Below are 24,909 nucleotides of genomic sequence, written 5' to 3'. Positions count from 1 at the left end.
TGAGCGCTGCATTTCTGCCTGTCATAATTGTTGAGGTTAGTTTGCTTTTTTGACTCTGACATTTTGTACTGAAAACATTTTCCACTGGTTTCAGATAGCTTTTATTTTTATGCACTCATCTACCTTAATTTTAACTTCTAGAAAGTTATTGTTATTTTTGTTTCAGACTATTTTATAGATCTTTAAGACGAATCTGTGCAAAGTAAATTTTATGCCTTTTATTCAGTGATTCAATATGTCTAGGAATTCTCATTTTGGTTAAGTGTATTCCACTTCTATGAGTAAAATCTACTTTTTTCTGCCCCACATCCAGTAATGATATGTCTGTCTGATCTGAACAGAAGTGATACAGTATGTTATGGTCAAACACTGCAAGATTATATATCTAAGGATACAGAAGCTCTCCAAGTTAACCTATAACTTCAATTCTAGGAAAAATTCTGAAAAAATGTTTTGTGAAACTCAAAAGCTGACTTCACAAATGAAATGAAGATTACAGTAATAAAAGTAATCAAGGCAATAATGAAAAAGAACAAAGTTGGAAAGCCGGCCCTATCAAATATAGCAACCCCATAAACATGATATGTAAGAGTAGAGAGTAGAACCAATGGAGTAAAAGGGAGAACTACATCCACACCTCAATGTATGTAAGGTCTTGCTCTAATACATAGTGAAAGAGGTGATTCACACTGGGGAGGGAGAATAAACCCTTCCATGTCATTGCTGTGACAATGGATTTCTAATTGGAAACAACCAATCAGATCACTATCTCATACCAAATGTAACCCTAGATGTATTAAAACCTAATAGGAAAAACAAAACTTTCAATCCATTGGGTGAATTATAGGAGATTTTTATGTCATCAGGTTAGTGAAGAGTTCCCTCAACCAAATACAAAAAAGTAGGAATTGTTCTATACAAAAAGAATTATTATGACTATTAGAAGTGTCTAATATTCTGGATGACAAAAAATGCCATCAGCAAAGACAAGGAAGAGAGTGAGAGAAGATGTGTGCACAAAAATAAATGGCAAAAGATTAGTGTCCAGTATATGTAAATAATTGGTACAAGTTAATGTTAACAAGGCAAACAATAGAAAAATAAACAAAGGATCAGAACAGGCAATCCCTTGAAGGATGGTAAATCAGCATTTGAAAAAATATTCAACTCCTCCTCTAATAAATCCAGAAATGCTTTGTTTGGGGAAAAGCAAGTAGTTTTGGGGGGCAGCAGCATAAAGCCTACAGGGTCGAGGAGTGGGGAGCTGGGGAGATGCAGAAGGAGTGGAGAGGGTGAGGCTTGACTTGTCAAAAATAAACCTTTTCCAGTAAACCTTTCTATTCCAAAATTCCATCTGCTTGAGACACGCAGTGTCCACACTGGCAAACTCCTACTCATCTGTAAGACCAGACTTGATCTCTGCCTGTTGCCTTCGACCAACACAGTTGGGGCTCATTGCTCCTGCCCCGGGATCTCAGGGCACTGTGTCCATCTCTCAGTCATCATCCTCTGATACTGGGTTGCCATCACTTTTTTTCTTCAAGCTTCCATTGTGAGAATGTGAAGGATATTTGCCTCTAACTATTAGTTGGATGGAAGGAAGGAAGAAGAGCGTGCAGAGACGTCTCTGTTGCTCATGGATGCCTCCAGATCTTTTGCCAGCCAGTCCTGGCTTCTGGCCTTGTTTGGATGAGTGTCTCAGGACTGAGACTCAGATAGCTCCAGCCAATTCCTGTGACCCTATGTGATCCTGAGGAGCCTTCCCAGATGGGCCAACAATTCTAGAGTACAGATCCTCAATGAACCAGCCTATCTAATCAATGGTAGATCTCTGAGTTTAATGCAACCGGGAAACTCCCAATAGCTCACCAGAAGAGCATATCCCAGCCCTAAACTTTTAAAGCTTTGGAAAGTTTTTCATTAGAATCCCAGCCATCCTCTTGGACATGTTTCAGTAGTATATTTAAAATCTCAAAGACTGGTTCTGACTCCCTTTCTTCAGCCAAAGGGTAGATGCTCTGGTCCTCTGGGTCTTAGTGAGAGTCTGGCAGATCTGACTCAGTGCTATGCATGTGCTTCAGAAGAGCCACCATGTGACTATTAGCCACAGTCTACTTAGAATTCTACAACTCTTTTCCACTGGAATCAAGAGATCTCCTTGAACACTGGTCATCTGTGCCCACTTCTGAAACACAATACTGTGTTTTGCAATGCTGTGTTATAACCCAGACAAGTATCATCTGAAATTTTGGTTACTGAGGAGTAAGGTAAGATACCTAATGATTAGAGAGGAATCCCCAGTTCCTCCATCCCATGTCTGATTTTTTTAATCAGTAGAGAAGTCCTATAGTGAGGGAATTAAACAGGGAAGGGAGGTAAAGAGTTGAAGTAGGGACTCAAACTAGAGTTGGGGATCTATTCTTGGCTGTCTAATAAAGAAGCAGGGGTCTCAAGTAAATTCTTTTTGTGTTAGCATTTTTTTGTTCTCAAGAATCGAGCACAAATCATTTGCATTCCTTTACTTATTACAAATGGCGCTAGTGGTAAAGAACCTGCCTGCAGAGACTCGGGTTGGATCCCTGGGTTGGGAAGATTCCCTGGAAGAGGGCATGGCAACCCACTTCAGTATTCCTGCCTGGAGAATCCCATGGACAGAGAAGCCTGGTGGGCTACAGTCCATAGGGTCACAAAGAGTCAGACACAACTGAAGTGACAGCACATATATATACACTTATTACAAAGGATCACCCACAGTTAATTAATTCACATTTGCATTTTTCTTAAAATATTTCATTTGCACTATCCTTCTATCTGATTGACATGTAAAATTTAGAAAATGTTGGTATTCATCTTTGATTTCTAGATGCTAGATATAAGGAAAGATCCAAGAAATATTCTGGAGTGTTGAGAAAATTCTAAATCCATCTGGAACACTTTCTTGCCAATGGGCAGGTGCTGTATTTTCTCAAGAAGAAAATAAAATGAGAGTCTTAAGATAAAACAAGAGGTAAGGGGATATTGACAGGCTTGCTTCTCCCATCCCAACTCTACTAATAATTGTCCTGTTACTGTCGAAGTTTGTTGTTTCATATGTACTCATGATCATTCTTTACACAGTTACATAAGCCTTGACCAAAATATCTCCTTGCAGTCCAAGGGACTCTCAAGAGTCTTCTCCAACACCACAGTTCAAAAGCATCAATTCTTCAGTGCTCAGCTTTCTTTATAGTCCAACTCTCACATCCATACATGACCACTGGAAAAACCATAGCTTTGACTAGACTGACCTTTGTTGGCAAAGTAATGTCTCTGCTTTTTAATATGCTGTCTAGATAGGTCATAACTGTTCTTCCAAGGAGCAAGTGTCTTTTAATTTCATAGCTGTACTCACCATCTGCAGTGATTTTGGAGCCCCCGCCAAAATAAATAAATAAAGTTTGTCACTGTTTCCATTTCTTCCCCATCTATTTGCCATGAAGTGATGGGACCAGATGCCATGATTTTAATTTTCTGAATGTTGAGTTTTAAGTCAACTTTTTCACTCTCCTTTCACTTTCATCAAGAGGCTCTTTAAGGTTCCACTGAACTCTGTTGTGGATTGTTTTGTTTTTAGAATTATTTTTAACACACAATTGCTGACAAACTATAGTCAAAGAGTTGAAATATCCATGTTTTACATCCAAGTCAGTGGATGTGAAATGTCCCAGATATTTGACTCAATTAAATTCTAACTCATGCAATTCTAGCCCCTGAAGATTTCCGTGGGGCAACTGGGTATCGAGATGCTGTAGAGAATTCAGGTCCCTTCTTAGGATCTCATGGTTTGGCTCCACAAATATATATCTCAACAAAATTTGGAATTCAAATAGCCTCCCAGAGAATTCTGCTTGAACACAGTCCTACAGAATTCTGTGCTTAAAGATTCACTTACTATATCTGGATCCACTCAAAATCAGTCACCTCCTCTTCACATCACTTTCTGTTTGGCTTTCAGAAGGGTTCCCCAGACCACAAGGAGGCAAAGCTACTGGTCCCTTGAAAAGGTAACTGCTGGGAGTAGCTCCAGGGCTCCTTACCTATTTTTGTTTTTCTAGGTCCTCTCCAAGGTTTGGAGCCTGATAAGAAGTCAATACATCTTGTGTATCCATTGTGTGTTCCCAGAGAGGGGTTTGCATGGAACTTGACCTGGCCCTCAGATTATTGCTCAACTACTTTCAAGGATCTCATATGCAAAGAGTAAGAACAAAAGAACAACCCTGGGTGTCATTCTGATTTGTTTCTGAAACACATTCTTTTGTGTTTATGTGTTTCCAAACCTCTCTATGGTTGAGCTCCTTTAAAAACACAAGCTCTTTCCATTAGTCACAGATACAGCCAGTCAGAAACAATCAAGTGGACCAAATTGAGTTTAAATTGTCCTCTCCTTGGCATACAGGTCAGAGTAAAATGAAAGGGAAATAAAGAGAGCTCACAGTTGGAAACATCACCCAGGAGTCTTTTAGTCCTGGAAGAGCAGAGTCCCAGTAAGGATGGAAATTATAAAACTGTCAGGTCCTGCTTTTCTTCAGCCCCACCCAGTTGAAGTCATTCATGTCCTCAGTGACCCACCAGGTCCCCAGCTAATCGTGCAAGGCTAGGGCAGCCTCAGGCGCCACTGAGCGAAACAGGCAATTAATTTTGGCCCCACATTCATTTGTATCCCCCCTCCCACGCCCTACCCCGCTCCACTTCTTCCTTCCCCTTCTCTCCTTCCTCCTAGCCTCCCTGCACCCTAACTGGCTGAAACCCAGATCTTCAGCTCTTGTCCTCTTCTGATTGGCTGGAGTCATGAGCCAGCCTCCCTCTTGCTCTAAAAGCTGACGGCAACTCTTACCCTCCTCCAATGTCTTCAGTGCAGACCCAAATCAAGCTACTGAGCACTGCACCCAACCTGCTCCTATCTGTCTGGAGACCCCAGCCCCACGGTACCGACTTGTAAGGAATTTCCCTGTTAGTCCACCTCACTGAAGGCTATGACAGCAATCGATGACTTTTATGCTGTGGAATGCAACCTATTAGTGATTTGGGAAATCAGTTTGGTGGGATGTTGCCAACAGTTAATAAAAATGAAATAGAATAGAAATATCAGAATATATTGCATACCATGACAGAAAGTCATGCTATGTGAAACTTTCAGTCAACTATGCGTAGGTATATAATGCACATATACTGTGTCAAGATGTAAACTAAACTGTGTTTTTTTTTTTTTTTTTTTTTTTTTTTGTGAGTGCTCAGGAAGACACTAGACCAAAATATGTAATCCTTTCACCTCCACTAATTCACCTTTTCCAACACACACTCACACTCACACAGAGCAAGAAAAGCCTAAAGATATTTCTGATATCAAGTATTGGTTCAGGTGCAAATTCAACACAGAATTATTGTTAAGAGAACAGAAAACTAGTTAGTTGTCTGAAACCAAGATGTGATAAACGAGCCTGAAAGGCCACCTGTCAAAGCCAGCAATGTGATCTGTGGATGAACACCAGGTGACCGTGACAAGACAAGATACGGTACTATGGATGCCAGAAAAGTCAGAGGCACCCTTCACGTGCAAGCCACAAGGACACAATGAGCCCCCTTCAAGCACACAGCCATAGGGCTGAGAGAGCCGGGGGTGGCTCTAAGTCGTGCCTGACTCTTTGTGACCCCAGAATCATGGTCTTTTCCAGTGAGTCAGCTCTTTACATCAAGTGACCAAAGTACTGGGGCTTCAGCATCAGTCCTTCCAGGGTTGATTTCCTTTAGGGTAGACTGATTTGGAAGATAGATAAAAGTAAACTACATTTTAGGGAGGCTGTATTTGTGAATATAGTATGAGCAACTTTTTCTATGCGGCATAAAAAAATTTACACTTTTCACTTTCTCTTTTGAGAATCCATTCTTTAACCTTTATATTTTGCTGTATAACCTCATTGATAACATTACTGTGACATTAACTTTTCTGGGGCCATTACTTCTATTTCTTTTATATTATGTCTTTTTCATATTCTTTATTTACAAAAAGTTTTCCATTTTGATGTCAATACTTCCAAGTGATATTTTTTTCAATAAAGGTATGTGGGTGGTATATATTTTGGATTTTTCTATGTCTGAGGAATTTTTATATGCCTTTGTATTACTTGGAGAAGGCAATGGCACCCCACTCCGGTACTCTTGCCTGGAAAATCCCATGGACGGAGGAGCCTGGTAGGCTGCAGTCCATGGGGTCGCTAAGAGGCACGACTGAGCGACTTCACTTTCACCTTGTATTACTTACCTCTGGTCTCATAATTTTAATCTCTGTATTCTTTCTGCTTAAGTTCTGGAAAAAGTTTCTTAAACTGTCTCCTGATGAGCTGAATTCACTTTTGTAATATTCTTTGTGGTGGTCATTTTTTCCAATGAATTTGAATACTCAGAAACAGCATATTTTCTCTCCAAAAGTTTCTTATTTTCAGCTGTTCCTTTCTCATAACAGACTGCTCTTATTAGTTGATGTAATATCATTTCAAAATTTAATGAAAATGCTAATGAAACATATTTGCTTAAATGGTTTGGATGGTCACTGGAAGTTCTTTTATATAATCACTATTAAGTTTTTTTAAAACCCTGATTCACTTTTTGAGTAATTTTTTAAAGAAAATTATCCTCACTCCCCCTTTTAGAAGAATCTGTATGTATTTGAAAACGTCTTTCTGTTTTCATGTAAGTGACATCTTGACAGAACATTTTAGATCATAACTTTATTCATTAAATTTTTCCAACATTTAATGTTGCAGAACCTTTGTAGGTAAACTGTATCTTTTCCCATTCATAAAATTCTGCTTTTGTTTTTGAAATTAAACATTCTTACCAGGAAATGTTTAAGCACAAATCTCTTTTAATTAATTTTGATTATTACTTGATGAGCTGAAATCTACATTTTCAGGTTTTTGTTTTTTAATCAGGGAAGTTCTATCAAATTGTTGAGTGCTTCTTCTGGGTTATGCTCTAGCAAAGCAAATTATCTGGTATACTGGATATTTATTTTTGTCATTCATTATTTATCATCTTCTCTCTCATCACCTTTGTGTAACTCATTTCCTATTCAACTTATGAGAGCTTCTCAAACATGCCTTCATCCTTCACTTTCTGCATTGTCAGTTCTGTTCTTTACTGCTCCTTAGGTGGCTTTATGACTTTATGTTTTTCCATATTATTTTATATTTCCTTAACTGTTTTAGGTCCCTTTTCTTCTCTTTTCATATTTTATCACCTGTCTAACAAAGTTCTTATTTAATGTCACTGAAATCATAAAACATATGGTGCTAAAACTGATTTCTTTTGCTGTTGAAAATTCTTTCCATAGACATGTTCTTCCACCTCAGGAATTTTGTTACATCATTTATTTTTAGTTGCTAAAATCTTGTAGGCCCTGTTTTCATCTTTCAGTGTGGGAAGGTGTAACTGGGTCTCATATTTGCCATATATATGGCAATGTCTTGAACTTGCAAACTTCTCTAAAAACTAAATCTGGGGAACAAATATCATATGATGTTCCTTGCATATGGAGTCTTAAAAAAAAAAAAGGTACAAAAGAACTTATTTACAAAATAGAAGTAGAGTCATGGATGTAAAAATCAAACTTACGGCTACCAGGGATAAGGGAGGAGAGGGATAGATTTGGAGACTGGGATTGACATACACACTCTTATGTATAAAATAGATAATTAATTAGAACTTGCTGTATAGCACAGGGAACCCTACTCAATACTCTGTAATGGCCTACATGAGAAAATAAACTAAAAAAAAAAAAAAAGAGTGGCAATATGTATATGTATAAATGGTTCCATTTGCTATACATCTGAAACTAGCACAACATTGCAAATCAACTATACTTCAATGAAAATTTTTTTTTTTTTTAGAAAAGAGCTTAGTTTGGGGGAAGGGAGTTAGCCTTAATTGCTAAAGTAAGCTTAAGTTATTGTTCTGTCAATTAGGGGAGAGTAGGCAATGGAATAATTCTTCTTCATTTTTCACAAAGGAATCTCATCCTTGCAAAGTTTGTGTGTTTGTTTTGGACAGGGCCATATCAGTTCCAGCTTGCCACATGTTGGGTTTTTGGACCTGATGTCTACTCCAAGTTCACACTGTGCTGTACCTGACCTCATCCCTGATCCCTACTGCATCCACATAATCAAAGACAGAACTGCCATTCCCCTGGAGGCCCAGGATATGTGGAGAGGACTCAGCAATGCCAGAGGGAGTCACTGTCACAAAGATGCCTGGTGTTCGTGCACTCTCTCTTCTGTGGCTTTGTTTCACCTCGACCGTCCAGCACAGCTGCCTCTGGGTGACGCTGATGCACCAGGGTAGCAGGGCTCTATGGAGATATCCTCTGTTCCTCTGATGTCGCACTCTTTCCTCCAGACTCACTTCCAGATTTGGGATTGTTCTTGAGGTTCCTCCAGAATCCTGCTCTACATGTTTTTCTAACTTGGCGACAGGGTTGAAAGCAGACCTGGCCGGACCTCCTGCAAACTCAGCTCATCTGCTTTGTTTCTAATGGAATTTCTTACAAGGGTGTTGGAGGTCAGTGTGGCTGTCCTCAGAGCGTGGATGAGATGCAGTCTTCCCTAGATGGCTCCTGAAGACTTTCTCTTTCGGGGGATGAAACAGTTTTAGATGACGGTCGGGGAGGCTGTGAGAAGCTAACTGTCTGTGTTCAGCTTCTTTTTCAGAAGTCATTAACAAACTTAATTTCCTTTCTCATCTCAAACTAAGCCCCTGAGTTCATTCAACCTTAATCTCTGCATTTATGATGTCCTGAAGCAACATTTCCAAAAGTCACAAATGCCTTTAGCATAAGACCTTTCTCAGTTCTTTCTTGCTGGATATATTTGTAGTATGTATAAATAAAAAAGAGTATGTATTGATGCAGCAAAAATGATTTTTGAATGCCTGGCAGGTCCTCTAGAATCTAAAAGATTAGTAATTACAAAACAACATGCACTAAGTACTTACTAGGCAGCAGGCATTGTGCTGAGCACTTTCATTCATTGCCATTTAATAATGTGGTGGTTTAGTCCCTCGGTCATGTCTGACACTTTGACACCCAATGGACCGTAGTCCACCAGGCTTCTCTGTTCATGGGATTTCCCAGACAAGAATATTGGAGTGGGTTGCTATTTCCTTCTCTAGGTGTTCCTCCTGACCCAGAGATCAAACCTGTGTCTCCTGCATTGCAGGTGGATTCGTTACCAACTGAGCCACCAGGGAAGCCATTTAATAATAGCTAGCACTTAATGCGGAGAAGGCAATGGCACCCCACTCCAGTCCTCTTGCCTGGAAAATCCCATGGATGGAGGAGCCTGGTAGGCTTCAGTCCATGGGGTCTGAAGAGTCGGACACGACTGAGTAACTTCACTTTCACTTTTCACTTCCATGCATTGGAGAAGGAAATGGCAACCCTCTCCAGTGTTCTTGCCTGGAGAATCCCAGGGACGGCGGAGCCTGGTCGGCTGCCGTCTATGGGATCGCACAGAGTCGGACACGACCGAAGCGACTTAGCAGCAGCACTTAATGAACACTTCCTGTGTGTGGGTAGCACTCTGCTCTGAGCACAACCCAATGTGATAACACTATCGGGTCCCTTTCCACAGATGAGGAAACCTAGTTCACAAAGAGAATAAGTAACTCACTCAAGGACACACTAGTAAGTGGCAGGGTTGGGATGAGGACCCTCGAGTCCATGCTTAGTCCAAATACTACTCTCCTGCAGTCTTTCTGGTGTTTAAACCCCTACTCCTAACACCTGTGCAACACTGCCTCCCCATGGAGGAAAGATGCATACAATTACAACTCACAGTGTTAGGTTGCTAAGATAGTGAGAAGTACCGCAGAAGTTCCACCAATTGTTATGGGAACTTGGGAATGGGGATGCCAGAGGAAGCTTAAAATTGGTGTACTTGAGCGGAATCAGAAGTGCCAAACTGGTTGCCCATTTTAATGGAATAAAGTGTATCAGAGGATTCACCTGTTTGGCCTTCAATCCTCTCCTGTTGCTCTGATCGTGTCTTTTATGACAGTCTATGATCAGGATAACCATATAATTTAAAATCCAAACTGAAACACTTTCAAGAGTAAACTAGGAAGCCACTAATAATTATACTGGGACGAGCACAGGCCAGGAATGTACTGGCCCATCTATTTACTTACGGTTAGGTTATGGCTGTCCAATGGCATCTTGTATTTCCTTTGACCTTATATTGCTTATTATTGTGACTGAAGTGTAGTTCAGTTGGGATATTTCTTTTTTTAAATTTCTTATATATTTTCCATAAACCTGATATTTGCATTATCTTTTATGGTGGCTCAGATGGTAAAGTATCTGCCTGCAATGTGTGAGACCCAGGTTCAATCCCTGGGCCAGGAAGATCCCCTGGAGAAGGGCATGGCAACCCACTCCAGCATTCTTGCCTGGAGAATTTCACAGACAGAGGAGCTTGGTGGGCTACAGTCCATGGAGTCACAAAGAATAGGACACAACTGAGTGACTAACACAACATTTTATGTACGTAATGATGGTTAAGATTCTGATCATAATCCTTATGCCAAAAGGTGTTGGGGAAGTCTTGTTCTAGGTGGTTCCTACAGGAATGAGCTGTATATGGTTAAGCAGCAGGGTATGAGGAAAAGAGGATAAAGTCACTGAAAGAGACCTCAGAAGACACGCACCAAGGGTTATTCTTCTCCATGTCTTGATAATGGACCCTCTGCTGCTTATTATGTGATATGAGTTGTTATGGGGTTGAGAGATTCTGAACAAAGAACAAACTTAGAATGAAGATGATATGTAAAGAGATGACTGTTCTCAATTTTTCTGTACCACTGTGAGCCCACAGCTAGTGATGGGAAGGGAAGAAGTGCCAGTATCATCTCAAAGGTTAAGAGGGTATCACCTATACAAAGATGGAAATGGTGATGAGGTCACTAAAGCTAAAGGCAAGAAAGAGCCTGGGGTTAGTTCAGGGAACTGCACACCAACAATTTTGTTGGAAATTGCAAGGGTGTTGGGTGTGGTAAGAGATGAAGCTAAGGGCAACACATAGTAAAGAGTAACGCATAGTAATCAGAGCAACAAAGTTCTAGAATCCCTTGCTAAGGAGTTCACATTTTATACTGAAAAAACTCTGGGAGTGTTTAGAGGTTGAAGGGTTGGGGGAGATGATGTCAAGATTAAATCTGTTCTAAAAAGATCAACTTGGTACCAATGTCAAGATTATACAGTAGTGTGTACATGCTCAGGTGTGTCAACTCTTAGGAACTCCATCGACTGTAATCAGCCAGGCTCTTCTGTCCACAGAATTTTCTAGGTAAGAATATTGGAGTGAATTGACATTTCCTACTCCAGGGGGTCTTCCTGACCCAGGGGTCCAATCCATGTCTCCTGCATCTCCTGCATTGGCGGGCAGATTCTTACCACTGAGCCACCTGGGAAGCCCCAGGGGTAAGGGTTAAAAAAAAAAAAGAGGAGGTAAAGAGACCAATTTAGGGAACATTTCCGTGAACTGGGTGGGAAATGGCCTGAAATAAGGTAATGATAGGGCTTCACTGGTGGCCCAGATGGTAAAGAATCCGCCTATAATGCGGGAGACCTGGGTTCGATCCCTGGGTTGGGAAGATCCCCTGGAGGAGGGCAAGGCAACTGACTCCAGTATTCTTGCCTGAAGAATCCCCATGGGTAGAGGAGCCTGGCATGCAGTTCATGTGGTTGCAAAGAGTTGGACACGACTGAGCGACTAAGCACAGTACAGCAAGGTGATGACAAGGCAGAGATGTGGGAGCAGACATTGTCAGGCTTTGGAATATAAGAGGATTCATCCCAGCCCTTTGGCTTACGTGGCTAGATCTATGGGTGATGCTGCCCCCAAGGCTAGGAATAGAGATGATGATTTTAGGGGGAAAACATCTAGCTCATCACCCCTCCACTGAAATTCTCTCTCTCCTAGCCTCAGTGGTAACAGTTCTTAGCTGTTTCTCTTCTAACTGTTCTGGCAACTTCTTTTCAACTCTGGTTAATGGAGTTTCTTCTTTGGCCCAGACATTCCTGTTGGCAATTCCTTGAGGTTGGACCCTGGTCATCTTCCTCATTAAACCTCTACTTGACAATTTTTAACCCTGATATTATCTTGATATTATCTCCATGTTATTTATTATCCATATCCATATTTTCATCTACTACTCTTGGGCTGACAACTCTCAAGTCTTTTTTTTTTTGCCAGTTACAGGGTATAAATCCAACTGTCTACTCAATACCTCCACCCAAATGTCCTACGTGTTCAGACTCAACATGTCCACACCAAGCTCCTCTTTTCTTCTCAAACCTACTCCTTCCCCTCATAGCTCTTTCTTCTCACTCACAGCCAACTGCTCATCAAGTCCTGGTACTCCACCCTACAAAGTCACTCAGTTTTATTTGTTCTTTTCTTCCCATTCCCCCAACATAGTCCCCTAACCTGCTGTTGACATGAAAAGTCCTGCTCTTTCCAGATTCTTTTTCTGTCACTCTCACTGCCATGCACACATCACAAAGTATAAGTGTCATTTCACCTTCGTGTGGTGTTCCTTGGTCATCAATGTGTTTTTCTTTACTTTGTCACCTGGCAAAACCCTGCTCAAGGTTCAAGTCCTGGATCCAAAGTTACCTTCTCTAGAAAGTCTCCTAAACCTCTCTAATCTCAATCAAAATTCATTATTTCACCAACTCTGTTTCCCTAGCCCTTTGTCTCTTCTGCTAAACTGTGAAATCCTTTAGAGCCAGGAACATGTCATAGGCATGTTGTAATCTGATACATTTAGTAAAGTTTGATAAATACTGAATTGAACTGACGTACTCCTTACCCTAGACGGGAAGTCCACCTTATAATCTAAGGAGATGTCTTCTGTTAGAGGAACACATCCATTTTCTCTAGGGGTAATTACCACCATTACCACCACCAGCATCACTGTCATCACTATGACCACCATCACCACCACCACCACTGCATCATCGATAAGACCATCATCACCACCATCACCACCACCACCATCACATCATCAATACCGTCACCACCATCACCACCACCACCATCACATCATCAATACCATCATCACCACCACCACCACCTCCACCACCACCACCACCATCATCACATCATCAATAATACCATAATTTTGATCACCAGTACCATCACCATCAGTACCATCACTGTCATCATCACCACAACCACCATCACATCATCAATAATACTGTCATCACCATCACCACCACCATCAATACGTCATCATCACCATCACCAGCACCGCCACCACATCATCAATAATACCATTATCTTGATCACACTACCATCACCATCAATACCATCACTGTCACCATCACCACCACATCACATCATCAATAATACCATCATCACTATCCCCACTGCAGTCACCGTCATACCATCATCACCATCACTGTCACCACCTCCACCATCATCACCATCACCACTACTGTTACATTTACCACCACCACCACCATTATCATCATCTAGGACACTCACATACCAAATGCTTCATTAAGGGTTTTATTCTAATATTATTTAATCCTCAGGATACTTCTGTGAGGCAGTAGTTTTAATACCTGTTTTATTAATGAGAAGACTGAGGTTCAGAAAGGCTAAATAATTTGCTCAAGTCATACAAATTAGTAAAATGTTGAGCTGGTATCTAAAGCCAGAAATGCCTGACTCCAAAGGCAGCTCTCTTAACCTCTGCAATTAGTCCAGTTCATTCCCCTGAGGAACTGGGGTATGTTTCCTGCCTGGAGTCTTGACAGAAAGGGAACAAAGGATTGTCCTAGCAAACACCACGGCCTCCATGTGTATGCACACACGGCAGGACCTGCCAACACGGCAGGCAAAGCACGGCTTATTTCTGACCATGGCTCTTCCTTCTCTGCATCATGTTGAGCCTTTCCTACCACCATCTAAAGTAAGAACTCTGCTTGGCATTCAGCTATCAGGTGTCTGCTTCCTCGTGAGAGAGGAACAAGGCCATCACTATAGGACAACTTTTCTGGTCTTTCTGTTCACTCTCATGATTTATTGTGGGATGGAAAGAACCACATCACAATCACTTGGGAAATTTTCGAAAAGATACAGGCCTGCCCTGGACCCTTAAGGAGCTGATCTGGTCCCTGGTTGAGAACCACTGGTTTGGCACATTCATTTCCAAGGTCAGCAGTTTCCACTGGCCCTCTTATAACTAAAGCCGCTCTAGTTCTTCCTCTAGATAAATGCTCTTCCTGATCAGATGTAGTCCTACGAAGCTTAAAATCAGTATCACTGGCATGCCTTGCTCTACCTGCTTTCCTTCAGTCAGGGGTTCTCAACCAGGGTGATACCACCTCAAGGAAGGCATTTAGGGATATATTTAGAGGCATTTATTTACTGAGCATCACAATGACTAGACGCTTACAGCATTTACAAAGGAACGATCAGAAATGCTAAGCATCCTACAGTCCCCCTCAGTGAAAAACTGTCCACTGAAAAGGGCAATGACACCTTCACTGAGAAACACATTTGGTTGGAACCCAGATACTCTTGATTCAGGGTCGGAATTAGCCTCTACAACACACAGCATCCTCTCAGCCTGGCTGCCTCAGTGTTTCAGGGGCCGCTCTCCCCTTGTGTACATGTGTGCTAAGTGGCTTCAGTTGCACTTTGTGACCCTACGGACTGTAGCCCATCAGATTACTCTGTCCATGGGATTCTCCAGGCAAGAATGCTGGAGTCAGTTGCCATATCTCTTCCAGGGGATCTTCCTGACCCAGGGATCGGACCCTCGTCTCAAGCATCTCCTGTATTGGTAGATAGGTTCTTTACCACCAACACCACCTGGGCATCCCACTCTCCCCTCACAGCTTTTCAAATTCTCTCATAGTCCACAAACTATGGACAAAGGGATTCTGAGATTCTGCATACATTCATGTTAATACTTACCTATATGGGAAACATGTCTCATCTTCATTTCTACTTTCTATTTAGTCTAATTTAATCCCCTGCCCACTGCACTGAATTTTTCATGTAAAAAATGGGATCAGTGGACAAGGAAGGAAAAGAACGAGAGGCCATCACTGCCACACAGGCGGATTTGAACTGTCATGTCTGACTCTAGTTCCGGATTGATGAACATATCTAAGACATAGCTCAACGCTGACCCTGGACCAGAAGTCTTATCTTTATATCCTCTCCCAGGGATGACTCCTTTCTTGCTTACTCGGGCGAAAGTAGTGTATGATTAAATGTTTATAGTAAAGGCTTTTCATGCCCCCCATATCTGGCTTTCCTCTCCCTTTAGAAAAACAGGAGGATGGTGTTTTCCACATCCCATTTGGTGTTGGTGGTGATGGTAGTGGGCCTTCCAGGTGGCTCAGTGGGTAAAGAATCCACCTGTAATGCAGGAGATGCTGGAGACATGGGTTCGATCCCTGGATTGGGAAGATCCCCTGGAGGAGGGCATGACAACCCGCTCTAGTATTCTTGCCTAGAGAATCCCATGGACAGAGGAGCCTGGAGCACTGTGGTCCACAGGGTCACAAAGAGTAGGACACGACTGAAGCTACTTGGCACACACACGTGCATGCGTGGAGATGGTAGAGGTAGTATTGATGGTGTGATGGTGGTGGTGATATTGAGTAGTCACATGACTAGATCTGACCAGTGAGTTGTGAGTGGAAGGATGCGTGTCATTTCACATGTCTACAGAATTGAATTTCCCTTTCCCATCAGATTCAATCTGGACAAATCATTAATTTATTGGCAGTGCTCCAGCCAGAGACTCTCCAGCATTTCCTTCCTTTGTAGTAATGATGGTAAAAGCCGGTGTTAAGGAATTTCCACCAGGATAGCACCCTGAGCACAGGCCCTGTTGCCCCTCACCAGATGTGTAGCAGAGACAGAGATTACAAAGGTTTATACCTTTGCTGTTTTGTGTCACTGTGATTTGGGGGATTGTTTGTTACCAAGGCATAAACTACCCTGGCTGAATCAATGTTCTCTTGCATGCTTAGATTCTTTTCATCTCTGTGCATAGATCATGAGTCAGAGATGCCTGGATTTGAGGCTGAGTTTCACCACTTACAATGTCCTTGGCTAACCTTGCTAAACCTCAGTTTCCTCATGTGTCAAATAGTGATCATGACTGTGCTGGCCTTAAGTGGTTATAAAGGAGATAACTAAACGGGATCATACAAGCAAAATGTTTATACAATGCATGGCAGGTAACATGGGCTCAGTAAACTTAACTTATTTCTTCTCCTCTTTGATCTAAAATTGACTTTACCTGCGTGCATGGTAAGTCACTTCAGTCATGTCCAGCTCTTTGCGAGCCTATGGACCATAGCCCGGCAGGCTCCTCTGTCCATAAGGATTCTCCAGTGGGTTGCCATTCCCTTCTCTAGGGGAATCTTCCCGACCAGGGATCAAACCTGTATCTCTTATGTCTCCTGCATTGGCAGGCATGTTCTTTACCTCTAGCGCCACCGGGGAAGCCCAACCTAACCTGCCCCCTGCCCCCAATCCTCATTAGAGCCTTTAGCTTTGCCTGCCTGGAGTCCTTCTAATGTCCTCCTCCCTAAAAAGCAAATAGCTTTGGACTGCTTGCTGTTTTCTTCCATTCCTTGCAGCCTCCAGAACAGGACACTGTTGACAACAGGTATTGTCACCTATACTTTTATTGGAGCACACACTTGTGATCGGACTTGAGAACAAATCTATGCCAAAGAAACGAAAGAATCAGCTCTTCCAAATGGAAGAAATCTAATCACTATTTTCAGTACAAACATGGCATGTCTGGGAAATATGTCAGGAAATATCCAAATACCCACTTGGTCTTTTGCTGCCCAGTAATCACTGCAAGAGGCAAAATCCAGTCCCTGGACTTCATATCAAAAATAGGCACATGTTCTAAATTCAGTTCAGTTCAGTCGTATCCAACTCTTTGCGACCCCATGAACCGCAGCATGCCAGGCCTCCCTGTCCATCACCAACTCCCGGAGTCCACCCAAACCTATGTCCATTGAGTCAGTGATGCCATCCAACCATCTCATCCTCTGTTGTCCCCTTCTCCTCCTGCCTTCAATCTTTCCCAACATCAGGGTCTTTTCAAATGAGTCAGCTTTTCGCATCAGGTGGCCAAAATCCTGGAGTTTCAGCTTCAACATCAGTCCTTCCAGTGAATACCCAGGACTGATTTCCTTTAGGGTGGGCGAATCCTATTTGCGTTTATGTGACAGCCAAGTCTCACTAAGGGATGCCAGAGTTTGCTGCTGGACTGCTGGGAGTCCTACAGGATTTGAAGATAATTGCAGGTTATCTTAGGATTGGTGCCTTCCTCCAGCGCTCCTGGATTCTATTCTCAGCTTGACACTGAGTTTTACCAGGTCTCCACAGCTAAGGAAACTAGAGGTAATTACTTGGCTGGCCCAGACAGAAGCACAAAATAAAACAAAAGAGTTCTGCCCTATTTATTTTGAACCATAAGCCAAACCTTCCAATTTGCAAGCAGTTCTACCAACTATTACTTGACCTGATAAAACCTCTCCAAAACTGCAATTCTTTCAATTAAGGAAGAATATTGAAAAACCATCAAATCCATCTTGATACCAAAAATAAGACATTCCGAGCCCTTGAAAAACTTTTCCCCTGATGCTTCTCAGAATTATTACTGTATCATTTTCAAGGTACCTTCTAATGAACTCTGTTTTCGTTATTTAGAGTCAAGTTTGCATTTTCATTATTGGAAGTCTTCTTCCAAAGCATTTCTGAAAACAAGCTACATCTGTGAGTTTTAACATGTCTACAGAGTTGAATTTCCCCTTTCCACCAGATTCAATTTGAACAAATTATTAATTTACCAGATCTTTAAGGACACTATAATCAGATGTCCTTAGAGTCCTACCTATCGGGTAATCCCCAGATCTCTGGAACATCTCCATGTGCTGCAGATGGTTGGAGACCCTGAAACTTTCCATCAATTTAGAGCTGCTTTAACAGCAGAGCAGTAGCTCCTCAATTAAGTAACCTTAGTTGCCTTATGCACCATCATTTCCTGAAACTCTGATGCAGGGATTTTTAATTCCTGGAATCTACACAGTCGTATTGCCATGTGCTTCTCATTATGACCCAACTACACAGGGCAATGAGTGGAAAGAGCTGGGCTGAGAGTCAGGAGCAGACAGCGTCCCAGCTTTGTCATTATCTAATCCTAGGTCCTTCCACAGGTCACTTAATCCAGTGGGTTGACCAAGGTTGAACAGTTTTCTCATCTGTAAATTAGAGACAGTAGTACTTGCCCTAGTAACCAAGCAAGGTTTTCTCTGGGGCACTTGTGAGATGGTGTAAGTTTTAGGAGACTTTAGTTTTGACTCTAAAGATGTCTGTTGTAAGTTAGTAGCTGGGAACCCAGAACACGGTGAGGTTCCCAGTCTAATATTGTAAAAATCCATTTAATGACTGTGTCTCTGAAGTATAACACATAGGAAGGGTCCTACAGATCATCACTTGTGACCACCCAATTTTGGATGCTGTGGTTGGACTTGCATGAGTGGTGAGACAGGGTCCCCTTGAATGGGGAAAAGAGAAAGAGAAAATTGGTGCTGAACAGAAAGGAAGTCATGGAGGGAGGAGCTGGGGGTTCCTAACGGGGAAGGAGCCCACACAGTGAGCCTGTAGAGGGTCTTTGCAAATGGAAGGATTTGTTGGGGGACAGGTTGTGGCTTTAGGAAACCTTGTAAGTCAACTATTCAAGGCTTGCTGCCGTCCTCCAGCCCACCATCTCCTCCACTTCTCCTGCCCCAGCCCACCCAACCCTTCTATTTTTGAAGTTTGTAGGGCACACATGAATATAGCCAGCACTTCCCCAGACTCACTATGGAGAGTCCACTTTTTCCACGTAAGTGACTAACAGCTCTCTATAAAACAGACCAATATGTGATACATAAACATCTAGTGTAATAACCGAAGAATCCTGCAAGATAGAAGAGCTCCATGCATGTCCATGGGTTGGCCAACAGGGTGACTGATCTTAGAGGGCCCTCTGGGAGATTTAAGGTGGCGAGCTGCTCCTTGACTGTTTTCCTCTGGATAAAGTCCTCCCAAATCTGACTTCAAATCCCTGATTGAATTCCCAGCAGTCTACTTTTCCTGACTGTAACCAGAAAAGCATGCTTGAATGAACATAACATTCCATCATACAAAGCCTTGTGAAGCCCAGTCCATCAGCTCCGTGGCCAAAGCCGCTAATAAGGCCCTATTGTGTTACTGTGGTAGTCTAGGTTATCATTATGAAGTCTTTGCTTCTGGTTGAGAAAACATGATGTTTCATTAAATGTATAATCTGAGTTTCTTCCAAGCCAGAGATGCATCCTGCTTAAAGCTGAAATGAGCTGAGGTTTAATGTCACAGAAAAGAAGAGAACCATTCGCTGGGAAAAAAGGGAGTTGAGGGGTGGGGAGAAGAATGGTGAATTTACTGCCTTCTGAGCCACTGGCTTCAGCCTCTACAGTGTCTTGTCCGTCAGAGGAGCTGAGAAGCCCAAGGAAAAAAAATGCATCAGCACTCTTTCCCTTTGCAAGCTGTAGTGGTTGGGTGCTGGACAGCACTTTCTGGGGAGGTACTTTCTAAGACAAAAGACCATGTCTTTAGGGACCAGCTGGGGGACTGTTTGCTGTCACTGGCTTTTGGCCCATCCCCCAGCTTTGGGTTTCACAATCCCATAAATCAGCTCGAATTGAGATGGCAAGCTGGAAATGCATATGCTTACCATACCAAGTTCTAGCAACTTTGTCATTCAGCACAAAAATGTCCCTCTCTTCAAGCAATAAGACAACTAAAAGAAGTCAGAGGAGTCCACCTCCATGTAAAGGTAGGTACCTGTAAAGGTCTCCCCACCATTTTTTTCCCGGAGCATTTTTGGGTCCTCAACATGTTGCCAAGGATCCTATGGTGCATTTAGAAACGTACTCCAGGATTAGACATGAAAGAAGCAAATCCTCTATAATTGTGAGGGGCTTGCAATTCAGCACACTGGTTAAGAGAGCTCCCTCACACTTGAAATGACTTTTCAAAAACTCAGAATAACTTATTTTTGTTGACTATACAAGTAATATAAGTTCATTGTAGAAAAATTTGAAGATGCAGAAAAGTGTAAAAAAAGAATTTAAAAATCCTACTTTCTACAGACAAATACTATTACATATTGGGTAAATAAAGACACACATGTGTTTAGCATTTTTTACAAAGGTAGAATCATAGTGTATAACATTTGGTAATTGTATTTTCCCTAAAGAGTATATTATGTGCATTGTGTTTCTCCTAAAAATATCTTACATGCATGTATAACATGTGTCTCAATATCATGTATATACCATGTCTAACTTATTAAATCTTCTGTTGTTGGACATTTAGATAATTTTCAGCTTCACTATCATAAACACCACAGCCATGAACATATAAGCACTCTTTTCTGGCTATCTGGGAGTTTTCCTTTGATACATGTTGCCATGCTATCTTTTTGTCTATGCTATTCAAAATAATAGCCACATATGGCTATTTAAATTTAAATTTAACTTAAATAAAATAGAAAGTTCATTTCCTCAATCCCACTAGACACATTTCAGGAGTCAATAGCCACATACGGCTAGTGGCTACCATATTGGAAAGCACAGTAAGAGAATATTTCCATCATCACAGAAAGTTTTATTGGATAGCACAAACCTAGAAAGACCAAACCAAATTTATATCCTTTTAAGATATGACAATGGCCCTCTTTCCCACAAGTTGGCCAATGCTTAATGTTATAATTCTTTAAAAATCATTGCCAATGTAATAAAAATTACATCTTGTTTGATTTTTCCATTTTTTTGCTAGGGAAGTTGAACTTTTTTTTCATATTTTTTTGTGAATTATTTATATAGTAAGCCTGTTTTCTATTGAAATAATCTTTTAAAAACTGCTTATTATATTTTAAGGTTACTCTATAGAGGGGAATTTATGTTGCAAAAGCTTTTGTAACTTGTTATCTTTTATTTGTGACTTTTTTTCACTTATAGACATGTCAGATTTTAATATATTTAAATCTTTTTGTAGTTTTCTTTATTGCTGCTACTCTGCTTTTATAGCTCCAAATCTAAGATTACAGTAATACTCATATAAATTTTCTTCTAATTCTTTCAATACTTTATTTTTAAATTAAATGTTTAACATTAAAACTTTCAATCCTCTTGGAATTTATCATGGTGGTGGTGGTGGGGGTAAAGTGTAAATCGAAACTTTTTCTTTTCCTATGGGCCAACCATTTGTTCAAGAACCATTTTTTAAAAAGCCTTTTATTAATTTGCCTCAGTATATTTTAATATTTGGAGATATAAGTATTCATTATTCTTTTTCCAAAATGTTTTAGCTCTTAATAACTTGTTTTTTTTTCTCTAAGATAAACCTAGAATCATTTTGCTAAATTCCTCTCACCAACAAAATTCTTTTAGAAATCTGATTTTAAAGTTTAATTCAATTTATAAGGTAATTTGGAAAGAGTTTGATATCTCTGCAGTGTGGAGCTGTTCCATTCTGGGACATGGTGATTCTGTCCATTTTCAAGTCTTCCTGTATGTTCTTCTGAACTGGCTTTAAAAAAAAAGCACAGTGATGGGTATCTGTGTTTTCAGACAGTCTGAATCTGTGAGCTGGTGCTCCCAGCCACTAGAAGTAACAAAAGAAATTCCATTTCTTAGCACTGGAGTATATTTTCAGTATCCACCTTCTCATAAATCTGCAGGAAAGAGATCTCCCTTTTCATCCAAAGAATCTGGAGTTCAAAACAGCATTTACGGAAAAAAATCAAACTCCAGGGGCAACTGCAAAGCACATTTGGTGTCTAGCTGGCCAGCTTATTTTGCAGGACTCTTTTTCCAACTCGCAAATACTTTCCAGTCTGTGAAACTCATGTCCCCTCCACTGTAACAGCAAGCGTCCTGTCCCGGCAGTGGGGCGCTCACACAGCGCTGCTGAGCACTGATCTTTGCTGAGGGGCTTTTTATTGTTAAAGCTGCGTTTTAGTCGATAGCAGGCAGCTTCCTTGAATGACTGTGGCTTGGCAAGTCTACAGGGGATTGGGCAGAGTTCAGTTCTCCCTTGAACAGTCCTGAAGCCTCATCCATTTTTGCAAGAAAACCAGGGCTCCTGCACTTCCCTGGTAGCCCACCAGTCAAATCGCCAAGAACTTGACTTCGCCTGCATCGGGGTTTCTCAAGCCCAGAGGGAGGAGAAATATACCTGCAGGGGACTTTTGGCAATGTCTGGAGACATTTTTGCTTGTCACCACAGAGAGGCTAGTGGGGGCGACGGGGGTTGGGGAGTGGGGTGGGGGAGGTACCAGCATCTAGAGGGTAGCGGCCAGGGATGCTCAACACTCTACAACTCACAAAACATTCTACAACTCGCAAGACGTCCCCACAACAAAGAACTCCCTAGCCTCAAACTCAGTGGAGTGGAGAAATCCGCCTTATATTTCCACCAACTGCTCGGTCTGCCTACATTCTATGCTGAGGAACCAGGGAAAAGGAATATGTAGAGCAGAGTTTTTAAACAAGAGACGATTGACTTTTAAAAGCCCACGCCGCTTAGTTTAGACGTGCCTGATTCTGCCTCTCCTAAGCAAGCTTTTCTCATCAAGGATTCTAAAGCAAATGGAAAGGGTTCACAGAGAGGTAGCAGGTCAACAGCATCTTTACACTCCCATCCTCGAACTCAGGCGGCTCGGTCGCCGGAAAGCAAGGCAGAGAAGAAGCTGTCCGGAGAGCAAGCAGCGATGCCTGCCCGTCCGGCGCCTGCAGCCGGGAAGGATGGGGACGCGCGCTCGGTCCACAAAGGCGCAGCGCTGGGGCCACCGCCACCTCCCGCGGCCCCTCTGTGTCCCTGGAGATGCGCGCCTGTCCCAAAGCCACCCTGCCAAGGAGCCCAGCCCGGGGGGGGAAGCATCATCAGCTTAGCCTAGGGTGGAACAACTCACGGCACTTACTTGTCCAGAATGAAGTACAGGTCAAATCCCCCGTAGCAGGCTGGACCCCCTTCCTCCCTGCGTCCCCCTTGCCCGGCGCAGATGAGCACAAAAGTGGCCAAAGAGAGACACTTGAAGCCAATGCCCAGGGCTTTCTGCTCCACGGTGGCCATGACCTGCAGCCCAAGGGAGAGGGTAGGGTCCTCTCTCCCCACGCTCCTCAACTCGCCAGGACCCTCAAGGGCGCGCCATCCGAGGGGCCCTCCTCTCGGGCCCTTTATTCCCCCTCGCTCTCCCGAAAAACTCCCCGGAAGCAATTGTCTGGAGGAGTTCAAGGTTTTCCTTCTGGTTTCCGCTACGATTCTGTTTCTAGGTTTCGGGTTTCAAGAATCCCAATACTGTAGTCCGCTTTTTTTTAAAGGGGCTGCTCCTGACTCGGGCCGGCGGGCCGCTCTGGAGGCAGCGCTGAGGTTTTGCAATTGAAGCAGTTCCGTCCTGACGGTCCTTTGTCCCAGATTTTAAATATTTTGGGGTGGGTTTTCAAATTGTTCCTGGTTGGGGGAGTGCTTACTCTTTTCTCCCTCCTCTCAACTCCCCCCCTTTCATATTTGATGGGGGAAGAAAGTTCAAAGGGTGCCACCTTGTGGCCAAGGACGGCGAAAGCACTCTTCCGCGTTCTAGGGAGCCTGGCTGTGCACGTTTCTTATTCCATTTTCTCACGCATCTTTCCTTTCATTCTCCATTACTTCTTCCCCATTTTTAGCTGTTCCTCACTCGCTAGCCTTTTTATCCTTGTTCTTTTTTTCCTGTTCTACGTCCGCTGATAAGGTCCCTGTAAGCGATTGATGAGAACTTACTCCAAGCACCACGGCTCTGACCCCAGGCTAGGATCTTTGCAAACAAGACGGTGGACAAACGAGCATAGAAGAACGGGCCTTTGTGATCTGAATCACCCAAGTGACCTAACTGTACACTTAGCGCAGATCATAAAAGAGACTGTTGGGATGCGGTCATGTGACTGAAAACAGCAAAAAACAGTCCCACACAGAAAGCTGTTCCTGGCATGAAACTGCAGAGCATTCTAGATGGTCTCCATCTCCGATTTTGGAGATTCTGTGGTAAGTTCTTTTCAGCCTGTGAACTTTGACTTTTTTCATCCAATCTTTGATTTAAGACAGAGGAAGCAAACAGCTTAGAAGAATGTGAACCTTCCCACCAGTTTGGGACTGCCAGAGAAGTTCTGTTGCAGCCTTTCTATAGCAAGAGACTCTCTTTAGAGTGGGCTCTGGACCCCGTTCCCTGTGGGAACTCCAGTTTTATCTCCCGATGTCTTCCACTCTGGGGATCCTCAATACACACTGGTACTCCCTATTTCAGGATTATTGCTCCAGACACTCATCTTCCCCTCAGCTTGTGAGCCTCTAAATTTTGGAAATTCCTAATGCATTGCACTAGCCTGCCTCCAAAATGTTCCTTTATGTTCTTCATCTCCTGCTATTCACACTTCCTCTCCCACAGTGAATGAGACTGAACTGTGTGTAATAAATAATGTACAGCAGAAATGATGGTGTGTGACTTCTGAGAATATAAAAGATATTGTGCATTCATCTTTTTAAATTAGAATTTTCTCCAGATGTATGCCTAGGAGTGAGATTGCTGGATTATATAATAACTCTATTCTTAGTTTTTAAAGGAACCTCCATACTGTTCTTCACACTGGTTTTACCAATTTACATGCTCACCAACAGTGTGGGAGGGTTCCATTTGCTTCACACTCTCTCTTTATACCAGACTTTATTATTTATGGACTCTTTGATGATGGCTATTCTGACTGGT

The 24,909-nt window shown here is 42.3% G+C and overlaps 1 protein-coding gene across 1 annotated transcript in view; it reads right to left on the bottom strand.

Annotated features, from left to right (window-relative positions):
- ANTXR1 (ANTXR cell adhesion molecule 1) overlaps nucleotides 1-23,630 on the bottom strand; it is a 256,016-nt gene extending 232,386 nt beyond the window's left edge. Inside the window, exon 1 of the mRNA XM_020878572.2 lies at nucleotides 23,095-23,630. Within this exon, the coding sequence (XP_020734231.1) occupies nucleotides 23,095-23,246 (152 nt within the window). The 5' untranslated portion in view covers nucleotides 23,247-23,630. The remainder of the gene's footprint in view (nucleotides 1-23,094) is intronic.
- Nucleotides 23,631-24,909: the final 1,279 nt, after the last annotated feature.

The sequence above is a fragment of the Odocoileus virginianus genome, chromosome 2, assembly GCF_023699985.2.
Source record: "Odocoileus virginianus isolate 20LAN1187 ecotype Illinois chromosome 2, Ovbor_1.2, whole genome shotgun sequence".
NCBI lineage: Eukaryota > Metazoa > Chordata > Mammalia > Artiodactyla > Cervidae > Odocoileus > Odocoileus virginianus.
The sequence above is the reverse complement of the archived record's forward strand: the minus strand, read 5'-3'. Positions and strand labels throughout refer to the sequence as shown.